This window comes from Salvelinus sp. IW2-2015, linkage group LG11, assembly GCF_002910315.2.
Source record: "Salvelinus sp. IW2-2015 linkage group LG11, ASM291031v2, whole genome shotgun sequence".
NCBI lineage: Eukaryota > Metazoa > Chordata > Actinopteri > Salmoniformes > Salmonidae > Salvelinus > Salvelinus sp. IW2-2015.
In genome coordinates this window covers 12,479,459-12,495,447 of record NC_036851.1, presented here as the reverse complement: position 1 = coordinate 12,495,447, position 15,989 = coordinate 12,479,459, and the positions used below count along the sequence as shown (strand labels likewise).

Sequence of the window (15,989 nt, the reverse complement as noted above, 5' to 3'; positions counted from 1 at the left end):
CCCCCAGCTCAGCCCCCAGCTGTGCCCTGGACACCATATGTGAATTGATTGCCCCCCATCTATCTTCAGAGTTTGTACTGTTAGGTGACCTAAACTGGGACATGCTTAACACCCCGGCTGTCCTACAATCTAAGCTAGATGCCCTCAATCTCACACAAATTATCATGGAACCAACCAGGTACAACCCTAAATCCGTAACCATGGGAACCCTCTTAGATACCATCCTGACCAACTTGCCCTCTAAATACACCTCTGCTGTCTTCAACCAGGATCTCAGCAATCATTGCCTCATTGCCTGCGTGCGTAAAGGGTCCGCGGTCAAACGACCACCCCTCATCACTGTCAAACGCTCCCTAAAACACTTCCGCGAGCAGGCCTTTCTAATTGACCTGGCCCGGGTATCCTGGTAAGATATTGACCTCATCCCGTCAGTAGAGGATGCCTGGTTGCTCTTTAAAAGTGATTTCCTCTCCATCTTAAATAAGCATGCCCATTCCAAAAAAAGTAACTAAGAACAGATATAGACCTTGGTTCAGCCCAGACTTGACTGCCCTTGACCAGCACAAAACATCCTGTGGCGTTCTGCATAAGCATCGAATAGCCCGCGCGATATGCAACTTTCAGGAAATCAGGAACCAATATACTCAGTCAGTTAGGAAAGCTAAGGCTAGCTTTTTCAAACAGAAATTTACATCCTGTAGCACTAATTCCAAAAAGTTTTGGGACACTGTAAAGTCCATGGAGAATAAGAGCACCTCCTCCCAGCTGCCCACTGCACTGAGGATAGGAAACATTGTCCCCACCGATAAATCTACGATAATCGATCATTTCAAAAAGCATTTTTCTATGGATGGCCATGCTTTCCACCTGGCTACCCCGGCCACCCCCTGCAGAAACTTGCTCAAGCCTCCCCCATTTCTCCTTCACTCAAATCCAGACAGCTGGTGTTCTGAAAGAGCTACAGAATCTGGATCCCTACAAATCAGCTGGGCTAGACAATCGAGACCCTCTCTTTCTAAAATGATCTGCCGAAATTGTTGCAACCACTATTACTAGCCTATTCAAGCTCTCTTTCGTATCGTCTCAGATCACCAAAGATTGGAAAGCTTCCGCGGTCATCCCCCTCTTCAAAAGGGGAGACACTCTAGACCCAAACTAGACCCAAACTGTTATAGACCTCTATCCATCCTGCCCTGCCTTTCTAAAATCTTCGAAAACCAAGTTAAACAGATCACAGACCATTTCGAATCCCACCGTACCTTCTCCACTATGCAATCTGGTTTCCGAGCTTGCGATATCTGGTTTCCGAGCCTAAACGATATCATAACCACCATCGATAAAAGACAGTACTGTGCAGCCGTCTTCATCGACCTGGCCAAGGCTTTCGACTCTGTCAATCACCACATTCTTATCGGCAGACTCAAAAGCCTTGGCTTCTCAAATGACTGCCTCGCCTGGTTCACCAACTACTTCTCAAATAGAGTTCAGTGTATTAAATTGGAGGGCCTGTTGTCTGGACCTCTGGCAGTCTCTAAGGGGGTGCCACAGAGTTAAATTCTTGGGCCGACCCTTTTCTCTGTTTGTATTGTGGATTAACTACTATGTTGTTGATCCATTCTCAGTTTTCTCCTATCATAGCCATTCAACTCTGTAACTGTTTTAAAGTCACCATTGGTATCATGGTGAAATCCCTAAGCGGTTTCCTTCCTCTCAGGCAACTGAGTTAGGAAGGGTGCTTGTATCTTTGTAGTGACTGGGTGTATTCATACACCATCCAAAGTGTAATTAATAACTTCACCAAGCTCAAAGGGATATTCAATGTCTGCTTTTAAATGTTTTACCCATCTACCAATAGGTGCCCTTCTTTGCGAGGCATTGGAAAACCTCTTTGTGGTTGAATCTGTGTTTGAAATGTACTGCTCGACTGAGGGACCTTTCAGTTAATTGTATGTGTGTGGTACATACAGTGGGGCAAAAAAAGTATTTAGTCAGCCACCAATTGTGCAAGTTCTCCCACTTAAAAAGATGAGAGAGGCCTGTAATTTTCATCATAGGTACACTTCAACTATGACAGACAAAATGAGAAAAAAAAATCCAGAAAATCACATTGTAGGATTTTTAATGAATTTATTGCAAATTATGGTGGAAAATATGTATTTGGTCAATAACAAAAGTTTATTCTCAATCATTTGTTATATACCCTTGTTGGCAATGACAGAGGTCAAACGTTTTCTGTAAGTCTTCACAAGGTTTTCACACACTGTTGCTGGTATTTTGGCCCATTCCTCCATGCAGATCTCCTCTTGAGCAGTGATGTTTTGGGGCTGTTGCTGGGCAACACAGACTTTCAACTCCCTCCAAAGATTTTCTATGGGGTTGAGATCTGGAGACTGGCTAGGCCACTCCAGGACCTTGAAATGCTTCTTACGAAGCCACTCCTTCGTTGCCCGGGCGTGTGTTTGGGATCATTGTCATGCTGAAAGACCCAGCCACGTTTCATCTTCAATGCCCTTGCTGATGGAAGGAGGTTCCTTTACACGGATCAGTCGTCCTGGTCCCTTTGCAGAAAAAAGCCCCAAAGCATGATGTTTCCACCCCCATGCTTCAAAGTAGGTATGGTGTTCTTTGGATGCAACTCAGCATTCTTTGTCCTCCAAACACGACGAGTTGAGTTTTTACCAAAAAGTTATATTTTGGTTTCATCTGACCATATGACATTCTCCCAATCTTCTTCTGGATCATCCAAATGCTCTCTAGCAAACTTCAGACGGGCCTGGACATGTACTGGCTTAAGCAGAGGGACACGTCTGGCACTGCAGGATTTGAGTCCCTGGCGGCGTAGTGTGTTACTGATGGTAGGCTTTGTTACTTTGGTCCCAGCTCTCTGCAGGTCATTCACTAGGTCCCCCAGTGTGGTTCTGTGATTTTTGCTCACCGTTCTTATGATCATTTTGACCCCACGGGGTGAAATCTTGCGTGGAGCCCCAGATCGAGGGAGATTATTAGTGGTCTTGTATGTCTTCCATTTCCTAATAATTGCTCCACAGTTGATTTCTTCAAACCAAGCTGCTTACCTATTGCAGATTCAGTCTTCCCAGCCTGGTGCAGGTCTACAATTTTGTTTCTGGTGTCCTTTGACAGCTCTTTGTCTTGGCCATAGTGGAGTTTGGAGTGTGACTGTTTGAGGTTGTGGACAGGTGTCTTTTATACTGATAACAAGTTTTAACAGGTGCCATTAATACAGGTAACGAGTGGAGGACAGAGGAGCCTCTTAAAGAAGAAGTTACAGGTATGTGAGAGCCAGAAATCTGCTTGTTTGTAGGTGACCAAAATACTTGTTTTCCACCATAATTTGCAAATTCATTAAAAATCAATGTGATTTTCTGGAATTTTTTTTCTCATTTTGCTGTCATAGGTTGAAGTGTACCTATGATGAAAATTACAGGCCTCTCTCATCTTTTTAAGTGGGAGAACTTGCACAATTGGTGGCTGACTAAATACTTTTTTGCCCCACTGTATATGAGTCAGTCATTCAAAATCATGTTAAACACTATTATTGCACACAGACTGAGTCCATGCAACTTATTATGTGACTTGTTAAGCGCATTTTTACTCCTGAACGGGTTGAATCATAGCCACGAGAAGTACAGTGGCTTGCGAAAGTATTCACCCCCCGTCGCATTTTTCCTATTTTGGTGCCTTACAACCTGGAATTAAAATTGATTTTTGGGGGGTTTGTATCATTTGATTTACACAACATGCCTACCACTTTGAAGATGCAATTTTTTTTTAATTGTCAAACAAATAACAAATACGACAAAAAAACTGAAAACTTGAGTGTGCATAACTATTCACCCCCCCAAAATCAATATTTTGTAGAGCCACCTTTTGCTGCAATTACAAATTCAAGTCTCTTGGGGTATGTCTCTATAAGCTTGGCACAACTAGCCACTGGGATTTTTGCCCATTCTTCAAGGCAAAACTGCTCCAGCTCCTTCAAGTTAGATGGGTTCCGCTGGTGTACAACAATCTTTAAGTCATACCACAGATTCTCAATTGGAATGAGGTCTGGGCTTTGACTAGGCCATTCCAAGACATTTAAATGTTTCCCCTTAAAACACTTGAGTGTTGCTTTAGCAGTATGCTTAGGGTCATTTGGAAAGTGAACCTCCTTCCCAGTCTCAAATCTCTGGAAGGCTGAAACAGGTTTCCCTCAAGAATTTCACTGTATTTAGCGTCATCCATCAATTCTTAAATTCTGCACAAGTTTCCCAGTCCCTGCCAATGAAAAACATCCCCACAGCACGATGCTGCCACCACCTTGCTTCACTGTGGGGATGGTGTTCTCGGGGTGATGAGAGGTGTTGGGTATGCGCCAGACATACTGTCGGAAGTGTACATACACTTAGGTTGGAGTCATTAAAACTCGTTTTTCAACCACTCCACCAATGTATTGTTAAATCAAATCAAATCAAATGTATTTATATAGCCTTCTTACATCAGCTGTTAACAAACTATAGTTTTGGCAAGTCGGTTGGTTAGGACATCTACTTTGTGCATGACACGTCATTTTTCCAACAATTGTTTACAGACAGATTATTTCACTTATAATTCACTGTATCACAATCCCAATGGGTCAGAAGTTTACATACACTAAGTTGACTGTGCCTTTAAATAGCTTGGAAAATTCCAGAAAATTATGTCATGGCTTTAAAAGCTTCTGTTAGGGTAATTTACATAATTTGTGTCAATTGGAGGTGCCTTTTTGCTTGACATCATGGGAAAATCAAAATAAATCAGCCAAGACCTCAGAAAAAAAATTGTAGACCTCCACAAGTCTGGTTCATCATTGGGAGCAATTTCCAAACGCCTGACAGTTCCAAGTTTATTTGTACAAACAATAGAACGCAGTATAAACACAATGGGACAACGCAGCCATCCTACCGCCCAGGAAGGAGATGCGTTCTGTCTCCTAGAGATTAACGTACTTTGGTGCGAAAAGTGCAAATCAATCCCAGAACTACAGCAAAGGACCTTGTGAAGATGCTGGAGGAAACAGATACAAAAGTATCTATATCCACAGTAAAACGAGTCCTATATCGACATAACCTGAAAAGCCGCTCAGCAAGGAAGAAGCCACTGCTCCAAAACTGCCATAAAAACTACGGTTTGGAACTGCACATGGGGACAAAGATCGTACTTTTTGGAGTAATGTCCTCTGGTCTGATGACACAAAAATAGAACTGTTTGGCCATAGTGCAAGCCGAAAAACACCATCCCAACCGTGAAGCACGGGGGTGGCAGCATCATGTTGTGGGTGTGCTTTGCTGCAAGAGGGACTGGTGCGCTTCACAAAATAGATGGCATCATGAGGAAGGAAAATTATGAAGATATTTTGAAGTAACACAACGGTCAGGAAGTTAAAGCTTGGTAGCAAATGGGTCTTCCAAATGGACACTGACCGCAAGCACACTTACAAAGTTGTGGCAAAATGGCTTAAGGACAACAAAGTCAAGGTATTTGAGTGGCCATCACAAAGCCCCGACCTCAATCCTATAGAAAATTAGAAGAACTGAAAAAGCGTGTGCGAGCAAGGAGGCCTACAAACCTGACTCAGATACACCAGCTCTGTCAGGAGGAATGGGCCAAAATTCACCCAACTTATTGTGGGAAGCTTGTGGAAGGCTAAGCGAAAAATGTTACCCAATTTAATCATTTTAAAGGCAGTGCTACCAAATACTAATTGAGTGTATGTAAACTTCTGACCCACTGGGAATGTGATGAAAGAAATAAAAGCTGAAATAAATAATTATTTCTGCTATTATTCTGACATTTCACATTCTTAAAATAAAGTGGTGATCCTAACTGACCTAAGACAGGGAATCTTTACTAGCATTAAATGTCCGGAATTGTGAAAAGCTGAGTTTAAATGTATTTGGCTAAGATGTATGTAAACTTCCGGCTTCAACTGTAGCGTTTCCCATGATGGCCAAAAAGCTAAATTTTAGTCTCATATGACGAGAGTACCTTCTTCCATATGTTTGGAGAGTCTCCCACATGCCTTTTGTCAAACAACAAGCGTGTTTGCTTATTTTTTTCTTTAAGCAATGTTTTTTTACTTGACACTCTTCCGTAAAGCCCAGCTCTGTGGAGTGTACGGCTCAAAGTTGCCCTATGGACAGATACTCCAGTGTCCGCTGTGGAGCTTTGCAGCTCCTTCAGGGTTATCTGTGGTCTCTTTGTTGCCTCTCTGATTAATGCGCTCCTTGCCTGGTCTGTGAGTTTTGGTGGGCGGTCCTCTCTTGGCAGGTTTGTTGTGGTGCCATATTCTTTCTTTTTTTTATAATGGATTTAATGGTGCTCCGTGGGATGTTCAAAGTTTTGGATATTTTTTTTATAACCCAACCCTGATCTGTACTTCTCCACAACTTTGTCCCTGACCTGTTTGGAGAGCTCCTTGGTCTTCATGGTGTCGCTTGCTTGGTGGTGCCCCTTGCTTAGTGGTGTTGCAGACTCTGGGGCCTTTCAGAACAGGTGTATATATACTGAGATCATGTGACAGATCATGTGATACTTAGAATGCACACAGGTGGACTTTATTTCACTAATTATGTGACTTCTGAAGGTAATTGGTTGCACCAGATCTTATTTAGGAGCTTCATAGCAAACAGGATGAATACATATGTACTCACCACTTTTCTGTTTTTTCTGTTTTAGAATTTTTTGAAACAAGTTCTTTTTTTCATTTCACTTCACCAATTTGGACTATTTTATGTATGTCCATTACATGAAATCAAAATAGAAATCCATTTAAATTACAGGTTGTAATAAAACAAAATAGGAAAATTGCCCAGGGGGATGAATACTTTTGCAAGACACTTTAGGGGTGCTGAGGGTTCTGCAGAATATCCCCTCCCCCCCAAAAATGACTCCTGAACTTATTTAGGCTTGCCATAACAAAGGGGTTGAATAGATATTTTCTCAAGGCATTTTTGAATCAAGACATTTGAAAACATTTAGAAAAACGTAATTCCACTCAGACATTATGGAGTATTGTGTGTAGGCCAGTAACAACAAAAATCTCACGTTAATCCATTACACAACAAAATGAGGAAAAAGTCAAGTGGTATGAATATATTCTGTAGGCACGGTATATTCTTCTTACTATAAAATCATATAATACAAAAAAAATGGCACAGGACTTATAAGCATATCTTGTCTGCTAAATGAACAAGCATACAGCCTATGGCACATAGGCCAACTCATATTTTGTTTTTCGGAATTACATTTTCTTCATATAGTATCATATTTCTTTAGTCCTGCCTAAAATAAATAATGCATTCATTTTGATGGTGTATAATACATAGATTTATTTTACTTTTTTAAATGTAGATGTTCCAAAGGCGTGCATCAGAGACCTGTATGCGGATTGCATGCATGGAGGCCTGGAGATGCTAAATGTGTTTATGTTAATTAATTGTCAATTACCGTGAGACCGGCAACCTTTTGCATGACAATAACCAGTTGACAAAATGTCTTGTCCGCCACAGCCCTACAGTATCTGTGATAAGAGGTTAGACACTGACAGTGTTCATTTTGGAGTAGGATTTCCTTAATATGGACATAATAAATGGGAGGATTAGTAATGCACTTCAATTAATAGATGAATCAAGCAGAGTTGGTCCATTGTTTGAAATTTCCCTATCAAATGGTGCAGCCTCATCAATCTAATAACTGTTGGAGGTAGAGCAGGAATGGGGAAGATATACCACGCGCAGAGATTCATTACAGTAAATCAATGGGGACCTTTTCTGCTTCTCCTGCTCATTTGGACATTTGAGCTGACTGCAATGGCTTATGATATTACCTTCATTTTTCAAATAACTTCCGGCGACACTTTATTTGGCTAATCCCAAGTGGATGGCTTGTAGATGTTCAGTAGATGTTCAATAACTTTCAACAACATTCCAACTAACTACAGTATCTACTAACCTTAACCCTTACCCTAACCCTTGATCTAACCTAAACCTAACCTTAACTGTTACCTTAGCAAGCAGTTGCTGATCAGCAGATCATTTGGTGATAGTATGACCATCTGTAGATCATCTATATGGGACTATCCAGATAAAGTGTAACCTAACTTCCCAAGTTTGGTCAGTAGTTAAAGTGCATGGGTACACAGTAGGGTATTAATAGTTCTGATACTGTCAGTAACGCAAATGTATTTCTCATACCTGCCGAAATGGACAACAATTAAACACCAATGCATCTCATAAACCGCCATGACAGACGTTTGTTTGTGACATCAATCGAGTCATATGGCTTGTTGTTTATACTCTCCTATATCAAATGAAGTGACCCGGTAGTGTTGGCAATGACATTGCCAATCATTTCCTTTCAGCAGAAGTTGTGCAGATGGTCCCCCCAGGTCCCTGCATGAAAAACTGCTGATTTAAGAGGAATGTCATGCTTAATTAATAGCAGCCCGTAAATGGAGGGCTTTCCACACAAAGACCGATATAAGCCACCACCATTCTGCCGCTCCTGCCAGCAGGCACATTCGCCCCTATGCATCTAGCTAGCGGCAAATCACTGAGCATCATCGAAATTCACAACGCAACCTGCTCAAACACGGGCTTAGCTACTGATGTTTCAATGAGGACAGCTCCTCTTTTCATGTGACAGTACCTTAATCCCGTCAGACTGGAGCCACACCAAGCTGACACCCCTATGGAAATGTGCTTTAATGACATTAATGGTAAGCCTTTTGAAAACAGAGAAGATGAAGGGCAGCGGGGAGCATGCAGCACAAAGTGCACTGACAAAAAGCCCTACCCTTAAAAACTAGTAGTGCACTGACAAAAAGCCCTACCCTTAAAAACTGGTGTCGGCTTTAATGCTGTTCTGGGAATAGACTCAGTGGCCAAAAGTATGTGGACACCTGCTTGTCGAACATCTCATTCCAAAATCATGGGCATCAACATGGAGTTGGTCCCCCCCTTTGCTGCTATAACAGCCTCCACTCATCTGGGAAGGCTTTCCACTAGATGTTGGAACATTGCTGCGGGAATTTGCTTCCATTCAGCCACAAGAGCATTAGTGAGGTCGGGCAATGATGTTAGGCGATTAGGATTGGCTCGCAGTCGGCGTTCCAATTTATCCCAAAGGTGTTCGATGGGGTTGAGGTCAGGGCTCTGTGCAGGCCAGTCAAGTTCTTCCACACCAATCTCGTTAAACCATTTCTGTATGGACCTCGCTTTGTGCACGAGGGCATTGTCATGCTGAAACAGGAAAGGGTCTTCCCCAAACTGCTGCCACAAAGTTGGATGCAGAGAATTGTCTAGAATGTTATTGTATGCTGTAGCATTACGATTTCCCTTCACTGGAACTAAGGGGCCTAGCCCAAACCATGAAAAACAGCCACAGACCATTATTCCTCCTACACCAAACTTTACAGTTGGGGCAGGTAGCGTTCTCCTGGCATCCGCCAAACCTAGATTCGGTCGTCGGACTGCCAGATGGTGATGCGTGATTAATCACTTCAAAGAACGTGTTTCCACTGCTTCAGATTCCAATGACGGCGAGCTTTACACCATTCCATTTTGATCTTAGGCTTGTTGGCCATGGAAACTAATTTCATGAAGCTCCTGACAAACAGTTATTGTGCTGACAGTGCTTCCAGAGGCAGCTTGGAACTCGGTAGTGAGTGTTGCAACCGAGGACAAACGATTTGTACGTACTACGCACTCGGCAGTCCCGTTCTATGAGCTTGTGTGGCCTACCACTTCGCGGCTGAGCCGTTGTTGCTCCTAGACATTTCCACTTCACAATAACAGCACTTACAGTTGACCAGGGCAGCTCTAGCAGGGCAGAAATTTGATCAACTGACTTGTTGGAAAGGTGGCATCATATGATGGTACCATGTTGAAAGTCTCTGAGCTCTTCAGTAAGGCCATCCTATTGCCAATGTTTGTCTATGGAGATTGCATGGGTGTGTGGTCGATTTTATATATGGTGTGGCTGAAGTTCAAATATGTAAACATACCTTGACGATAAAGATGCTAAGTGTCTTGGTTTTAGTGCATATAACCCACCTAGGCTAATACGCCTGTTGATTTTGATGGGCCAGTCACAAGAGCTGTATCTCCTTCACTAAGATGGCAGGAATCTGCTATTCACAGTGGCTCAGTGCAGTGTGGGATCTGTGGTGTACATAACAGCATACATACAGTACTTAGTATGTATAGGGCATACTGTACCTATCAGGAAACCAATTTTCACATGCAGCATAGCTCTGATAAGATATTCCTAATCCTCACATCCAGTCCTCATGCTGAAGGGGAAACAGGTCCATTGGTGCAGCCAGAGATATAAATAGGGCATGGTTTTATTCCACTCTCATAAACATGCAGATTGATTAGGGTCATTTTCTGCTAGCCTGCCTCCCTCCACCCAACCCCCTCCCTCCATTAGTGATGAAAACCTAGATTTATTGCCACGTTCGTCACTGCCACACTATAATTCACTGGCACATTGGCTGCATGCTTTTATGTAAATGAGCAATCGCAATAAGGCATATCAAAAAGCATGTCTCTGTCTCTCTGTTCATAGGAGCGCATACAGGTTGCCAATGGGCTGTTGTCAATCAGCCGACTGACGCTGTCCGATATTGGAATGTATCAATGTGTGGCTGGAAACAAGCATGGGGAGGTCTACTCCAATGCAGAGCTCAAAGTCATAGGTAAGGCAATACAAGGTGTGTGGGTGTACGTGCCTGACAGCCTACATACCGGTGCATGTATTGTATGTTGTACAGTATGCACGTTTGTTGTGTGCATGTTTTAGTGTCATAGCTAGTTTGTTTTTCCACTCTCTACCATCGCAGTGTGACCTCTAGCTTCTCTGTGATTGCCTCCTAATTAAAAGACATTCATTAAAAGATGAATGCACTGGGGTGCTGTTGATGTATGGCCATGCCACTGTGCTCCCCAGTCCCACCCATCTACCCTGTCAGTCCTGTTACTCAGGACCCTGTTCCCTGGCACAGGGCTGGCCTCCAGCTCTCCCTCTCGAAACCCATCTCCCACCACTCTTCATCATTGTTTTGCCATTGATTGGAATTAGATCCAACACAGCCAAAGTTCCCAGGTTGAATTAAACGTGGAGGAGGTAAAAACGTCATTGACAGCCCCTGGCACTAATTGAAGTGCTTTATAAAAGCAAAGGGAGGGAGGATCCTGGAGAGAAAAGGAGATGATCATCATAGAACTAATTTGAGCTGCAAAACAGACATGACATTTTCCATTTGTTTTTCTTAGAAAAGGATTCCCTGTTTTTTAAGGAGTGCAGTGTGTTGCACTCTCCTTCCTTCCCTGCCATTTCTACTCAACACATTACACGCCTCACTTTGAAGTAGACAGCAGCCATGCACGGGTGTATTAAAACCTTTAGGGGTTATACAGATAACGTACCATTGCATAATTATTTTTTTGTTTTGTGCTTTTTTTCAACATGTCTGCCTTTGACTCACTCTCTGTCTAGTCCATACAAGCTGGAGTGTGGAGTTTAGTAATCTCCTTGAGCCTTATTTACACTGGCTAAGACCTGCTCTAGCTCTGGCCAATGACAATGACTATCTCTAGCTCTGGCCAATGACAATGACTATCTCTAGCCAATGACAATGACTATCTCTAGGTCTGGGCAATGACAATGACTATCTCTAGCTCTGGCCAATGACAATGACTATCTCTAGGTCTGGGCAATGACAATGACTATATCTAGCTCTGGCCAATGACAATGACTATCTCTAGGTCTGGCCAATGACAATGACTATATCTAGGTCTGGCCAATGACAATGACCATCTCTAGGTCTGGCACAATGACAATGACTATCTCTAGGTCTGGCCAATGACAATGACTATATCTAGGTCTGGCCAATGACAATGACTATATCTAGGTCTGGCCAATGACAATTACAATGACTATATCCTTGATGTATATGTTGTTATTTCCTGTGACATCACCAGGAAAGACTCTGGACCCAGTATACTAAGGCCCTGAGGTTCTCCTAGTTCAGGTCATGTGTTCAGGATAAACTCATGTCTTTACGCTCATGTCATACATGTTGAAAGTTAGACTTAAAAAGTAAAGGGGAAGGGAAATGAGTTTTTAACATGCATGTGTTGTCTTAGCTGTTGCCCCAGATTTCTCCCAGAACCAGCTGAGGAGCCACACAATGGTGAAGGAGGGAGGAGATGTGCTGATGGAGTGCAGGCCCAAAATGTCCCCCTGGGGTGGGATCTCCTGGAGGAAGGGCAGTGAGACTCTACAAGAGAGCAACAGGTAAGCTAACAATCTCTCTCTCTTTATTAGGTAATCCCTCTCTCATAATGGGGTTGATTTCCTAAACACTGGGGTTACTGTGGGATTTGTTCAGGTATGGTACCCTGGAGGCAATGTTCTTGTAGTATTGATAAAGAGCAAATGCCAGACACCCCTGGCTATGATTACTGTATGTTTACCTGGCTTGATGTTATATATCTGGTCATATTAGTGATTCTATTCCTCAATGTTACAGAGTCCCTCCTTGACTGTTAACATTTTATATCCAGCCTTGGGTTAAAATAAATATTGGAAGAAACGTCTCTGTCTGTATACCTACCTGCTTCAGATGTAGACTCCTGTAGGCCAGTGTTAATTTTGTCAAGAATAACTAAGACGAAAAATATTAGTCAACAACCTATTTTTCCTGACGAAAACGAATGACGATAACGAGACGAGATGCCATGGAAAAAAAGACAACTATTCTAAGTGACTTTTCATTTGAGATGACAAGAGGAGAATTCCATGCGAGACTAATGGACATTCAATTTGACAGGAAGCTCCTTTTCATCTGTTTTGTCCAATCATAAGCAAGCATACCTTTGCAGAATATAATGCAAACCTCTTTTAGTTAAACAGGCTGATTGAGCTGATATACAGTATCTACAGACATTTCATTTGTAACAATAATGTTTACTGTCTCTTACTTTCATATTGGCTGTTTAAGCTTTTTTCCAATTTGCTTTTTCCCGTTTGGAAATACTAAAGCTATTTGCTGAAAATTAGGAGTACAGTAATAATTCTAGCATTGTTGGAAATGCTCAGATTCTCCCCTTTTAAGGGAATCACTGTCATTTACCTCATCACAAGGTGGAGAAAAACTGTAGGCCTAAATGGTTTAACCTGTAGCCAATAGCAATGTTGCCAGCAATACAAGGGAAAGACCTTGTCAGCTGTACAACTGAAATGTGTCTTCCGCATTTAAACCAACCCCTCTGAATCAGAGAGGTGCAGGGGGCTGCCTTAATCAACACCCATGGTGCCTGGGGAACAGTGGGTTAACTGCCTTGCTCAGGGGCAGAACAACAGATATTTACCTTGTCAGCTCAGGGATTCGATACAGCAACCTTTCAGTTACTGACCCAACGCTCTAACCACTAGGCTACCTGCCACCCCAGGATAGAAGGCCTAGTTAGACAAGGCTATCTTAATGTGCACATAGAAGTTGGAGGTAAAATAAATGAGGAAAATGTGATTGTCATAACAGTGACTAAAACAAGATGAAAATTGTCCAGAGTTTTAGTTGACTGATAATAACTAAAACCATGAAGGTTGAAATGACTCAAATGAAATCTAAAATATCTGACACAATTCAACACTGCCCGTAGGCCTAAATTCAATAAGGTTTTCAAGTCACTGAGTGTACAAAACATTAGGAACACCTTCCTAATTGCACCCCCCTTTGTCCTCAGAACAGCCTCAATTTGTCAGTGCATGGACTACACAGTGTCGAAAACGTTCCACAGGGATGCTGGCCCATGTTTACTCCAATGCTTCCCACAGTTGTGTCAAGTTGGCTGAATGTCCTTTGGGGGGTGGACCATTCTTGATACATACGGGAAATTGTTGAGCGTTAAAAACTCAGCAGCGTCGTATTTCTCGACACAAACTGGGGGTGCCTGGCACCTACTACCATATCCCGTTCAAAGGCACTTCAATATTTTGTTTTGCCCATTCACCCTCTGAATGGCACACATTCACAATCCATGTCTCAGTTGTCTCGTGGCTTAAAAATCCTTCTATAACCTGTCTCCTCCCCTTCATCTACACTGATTTAAGTGAATTTAACAAGTGACATCAATAATGGATATGTTTGGAATGGAGAGTTTTGTTGATTGATTTGGGGTTTTGCACTGCTGTGACACTGTGATATGTTCCAATGGGATGATTAATTCAATAGCAGTGGCTATATTATGGTTGAATGGATGGATGTTGTCTTGTAACCCTGTTGAGATAGTGTATATGTTTCCTAACATCAATAAGGGATCATATCTTTTACCTGGATTCACCTGGTCAGTCTTTATCATGGAAAGAGCAGGTGTTCCTAATGTTTTGTACACTCAGTATATAATGCCTGGTGTAATTCACAGTGTAGATATACACCACAAACAAACCAGTGTCAGTACTGAAGGTATAATTGGTTTGTCCAGTACTTATGGGTGTCCTGATATGCCCCTCGCTGTGCAGAATCCGGGTGCTAATCAAGCACTTTTCGCCCTCTGTGGGGGTGTGTGGGTGACTATACCAGTCACTGTCTGCTGACATGACGCGCTTTTCTGGGCTAAAGTGTTAACTGCTAACAGTGACAGGAGAGTAGGGTGTGTGTGTGTGTGTGTGTGTGTGTGTGTGTGTGTGTGTGTGTGTGTGTGTGTGTGTGTGTGTGTGTGCGTGTGCGTGCGCGTGGCATCAGGGGTCTGGTCAGTCAGACTGTCCTGATCCAGACAGCAGCTGCACCCCTTTTTGTGGCACAACTCTGACAGCAGGACTGTGTGCACAGTGTCTGGTACGTCTTGTCATAGTTTACATATACACAAAGAAGTGTTGGCTCTAAACAAAGTGGCCCTGCATTTGCATAGTGGTTACGCTGCTGGTGCCCTTCAGTTGCCCTGTATACTTATGTATATGATGCTGTCTCCCTAGCAGACTGATCAAGGCTGGAATTCTGAAGCACATCAGGTTTTATTAATAAAATATGTATTTTTCTCTTTCGTCATCCCCTCTTGAACTGACAGCTTGAATCTTGGTTGAACTGTGAGGTAGCAACGGATTACACACAAAAAAAATGAGGGTTCCTCAAAGTTTCTTTGGGAAGAGTGATGGTTCCACTGAATAAAAAGAACTGACCCAAAGAAACATTTGAGCCATTCAATGTCTCTTTGCAGTTCAAGAAAGGGTTCTTTCCTCTTTTAGTGATAATTCAAATGTGGGGGTGGCGGTTTATTAGAATATTTTTGAGGCACTGATTTGCTCACAGCTTTTTTTGTGCAACCGTGAGTGAGAGTGTCATTCCAACATCTAATCTGTTGTGTTATGCCATTACATGTTATATATGACAATGCCAGTGAAGGTGTCTTGTGAAGTAGTTCTCAATTCTCTCTCAGCTGTTCCTGTGAAGTAGTTCTCAATTCTCTCCCAGCTGTTCCTGAGCTAGCACCCCTGATTCATCATACAGTATGGCATTTTAACAATACACTATCAAGCCAGAATAAAACAACTCTGTGTTGTTCTACAAAGACACTTTGAGATTGACAAAGGTTCTAGGTTTATAGAACCGTTCACCATAAAGGTTCTATAAAGAACCATAAAAAGGGGTTCTATATAGCCCCAAAAAGCATTGTAACCATAGAGGATCCCTTTTTTGGTGCTAAATAAATATAAACCTTTTTAATTGTTCTTCATAGCACTGTAGATGTTCCATTTAGAACCTTATGAACATGGTTCTCTGTAGAACCTTAAAAAAAAAGGTTCCATATAGCACCAAAAAGGGTTCCGCTATGGTTACAAGCCAATAGAATCATTTGTTTTTATTGTGTATGCTTTTCCCTTTCCATGGTTTCCAACACAGATATCCACTGAGCTACAGTAACTGATCATTTTGATTTAACATC

The 15,989-nt window shown here is 42.3% G+C and overlaps 1 protein-coding gene across 3 annotated transcripts in view; it reads left to right on the top strand.

Annotated features, from left to right (window-relative positions):
* The window catches only part of cntn4 (contactin 4), a 178,035-nt gene that overhangs the window by 109,680 nt on the left and 52,366 nt on the right, over nucleotides 1–15,989 (top strand). For all 3 annotated transcript variants that reach the window (XM_023996149.1, XM_023996147.1, XM_023996148.2), the window contains exons 10-11: nucleotides 10,612–10,741; nucleotides 12,192–12,342. In XM_023996149.1, the coding sequence (XP_023851917.1) occupies nucleotides 10,612–10,741; nucleotides 12,192–12,342 (281 nt within the window). The remainder of the gene's footprint in view (nucleotides 1–10,611; nucleotides 10,742–12,191; nucleotides 12,343–15,989) is intronic.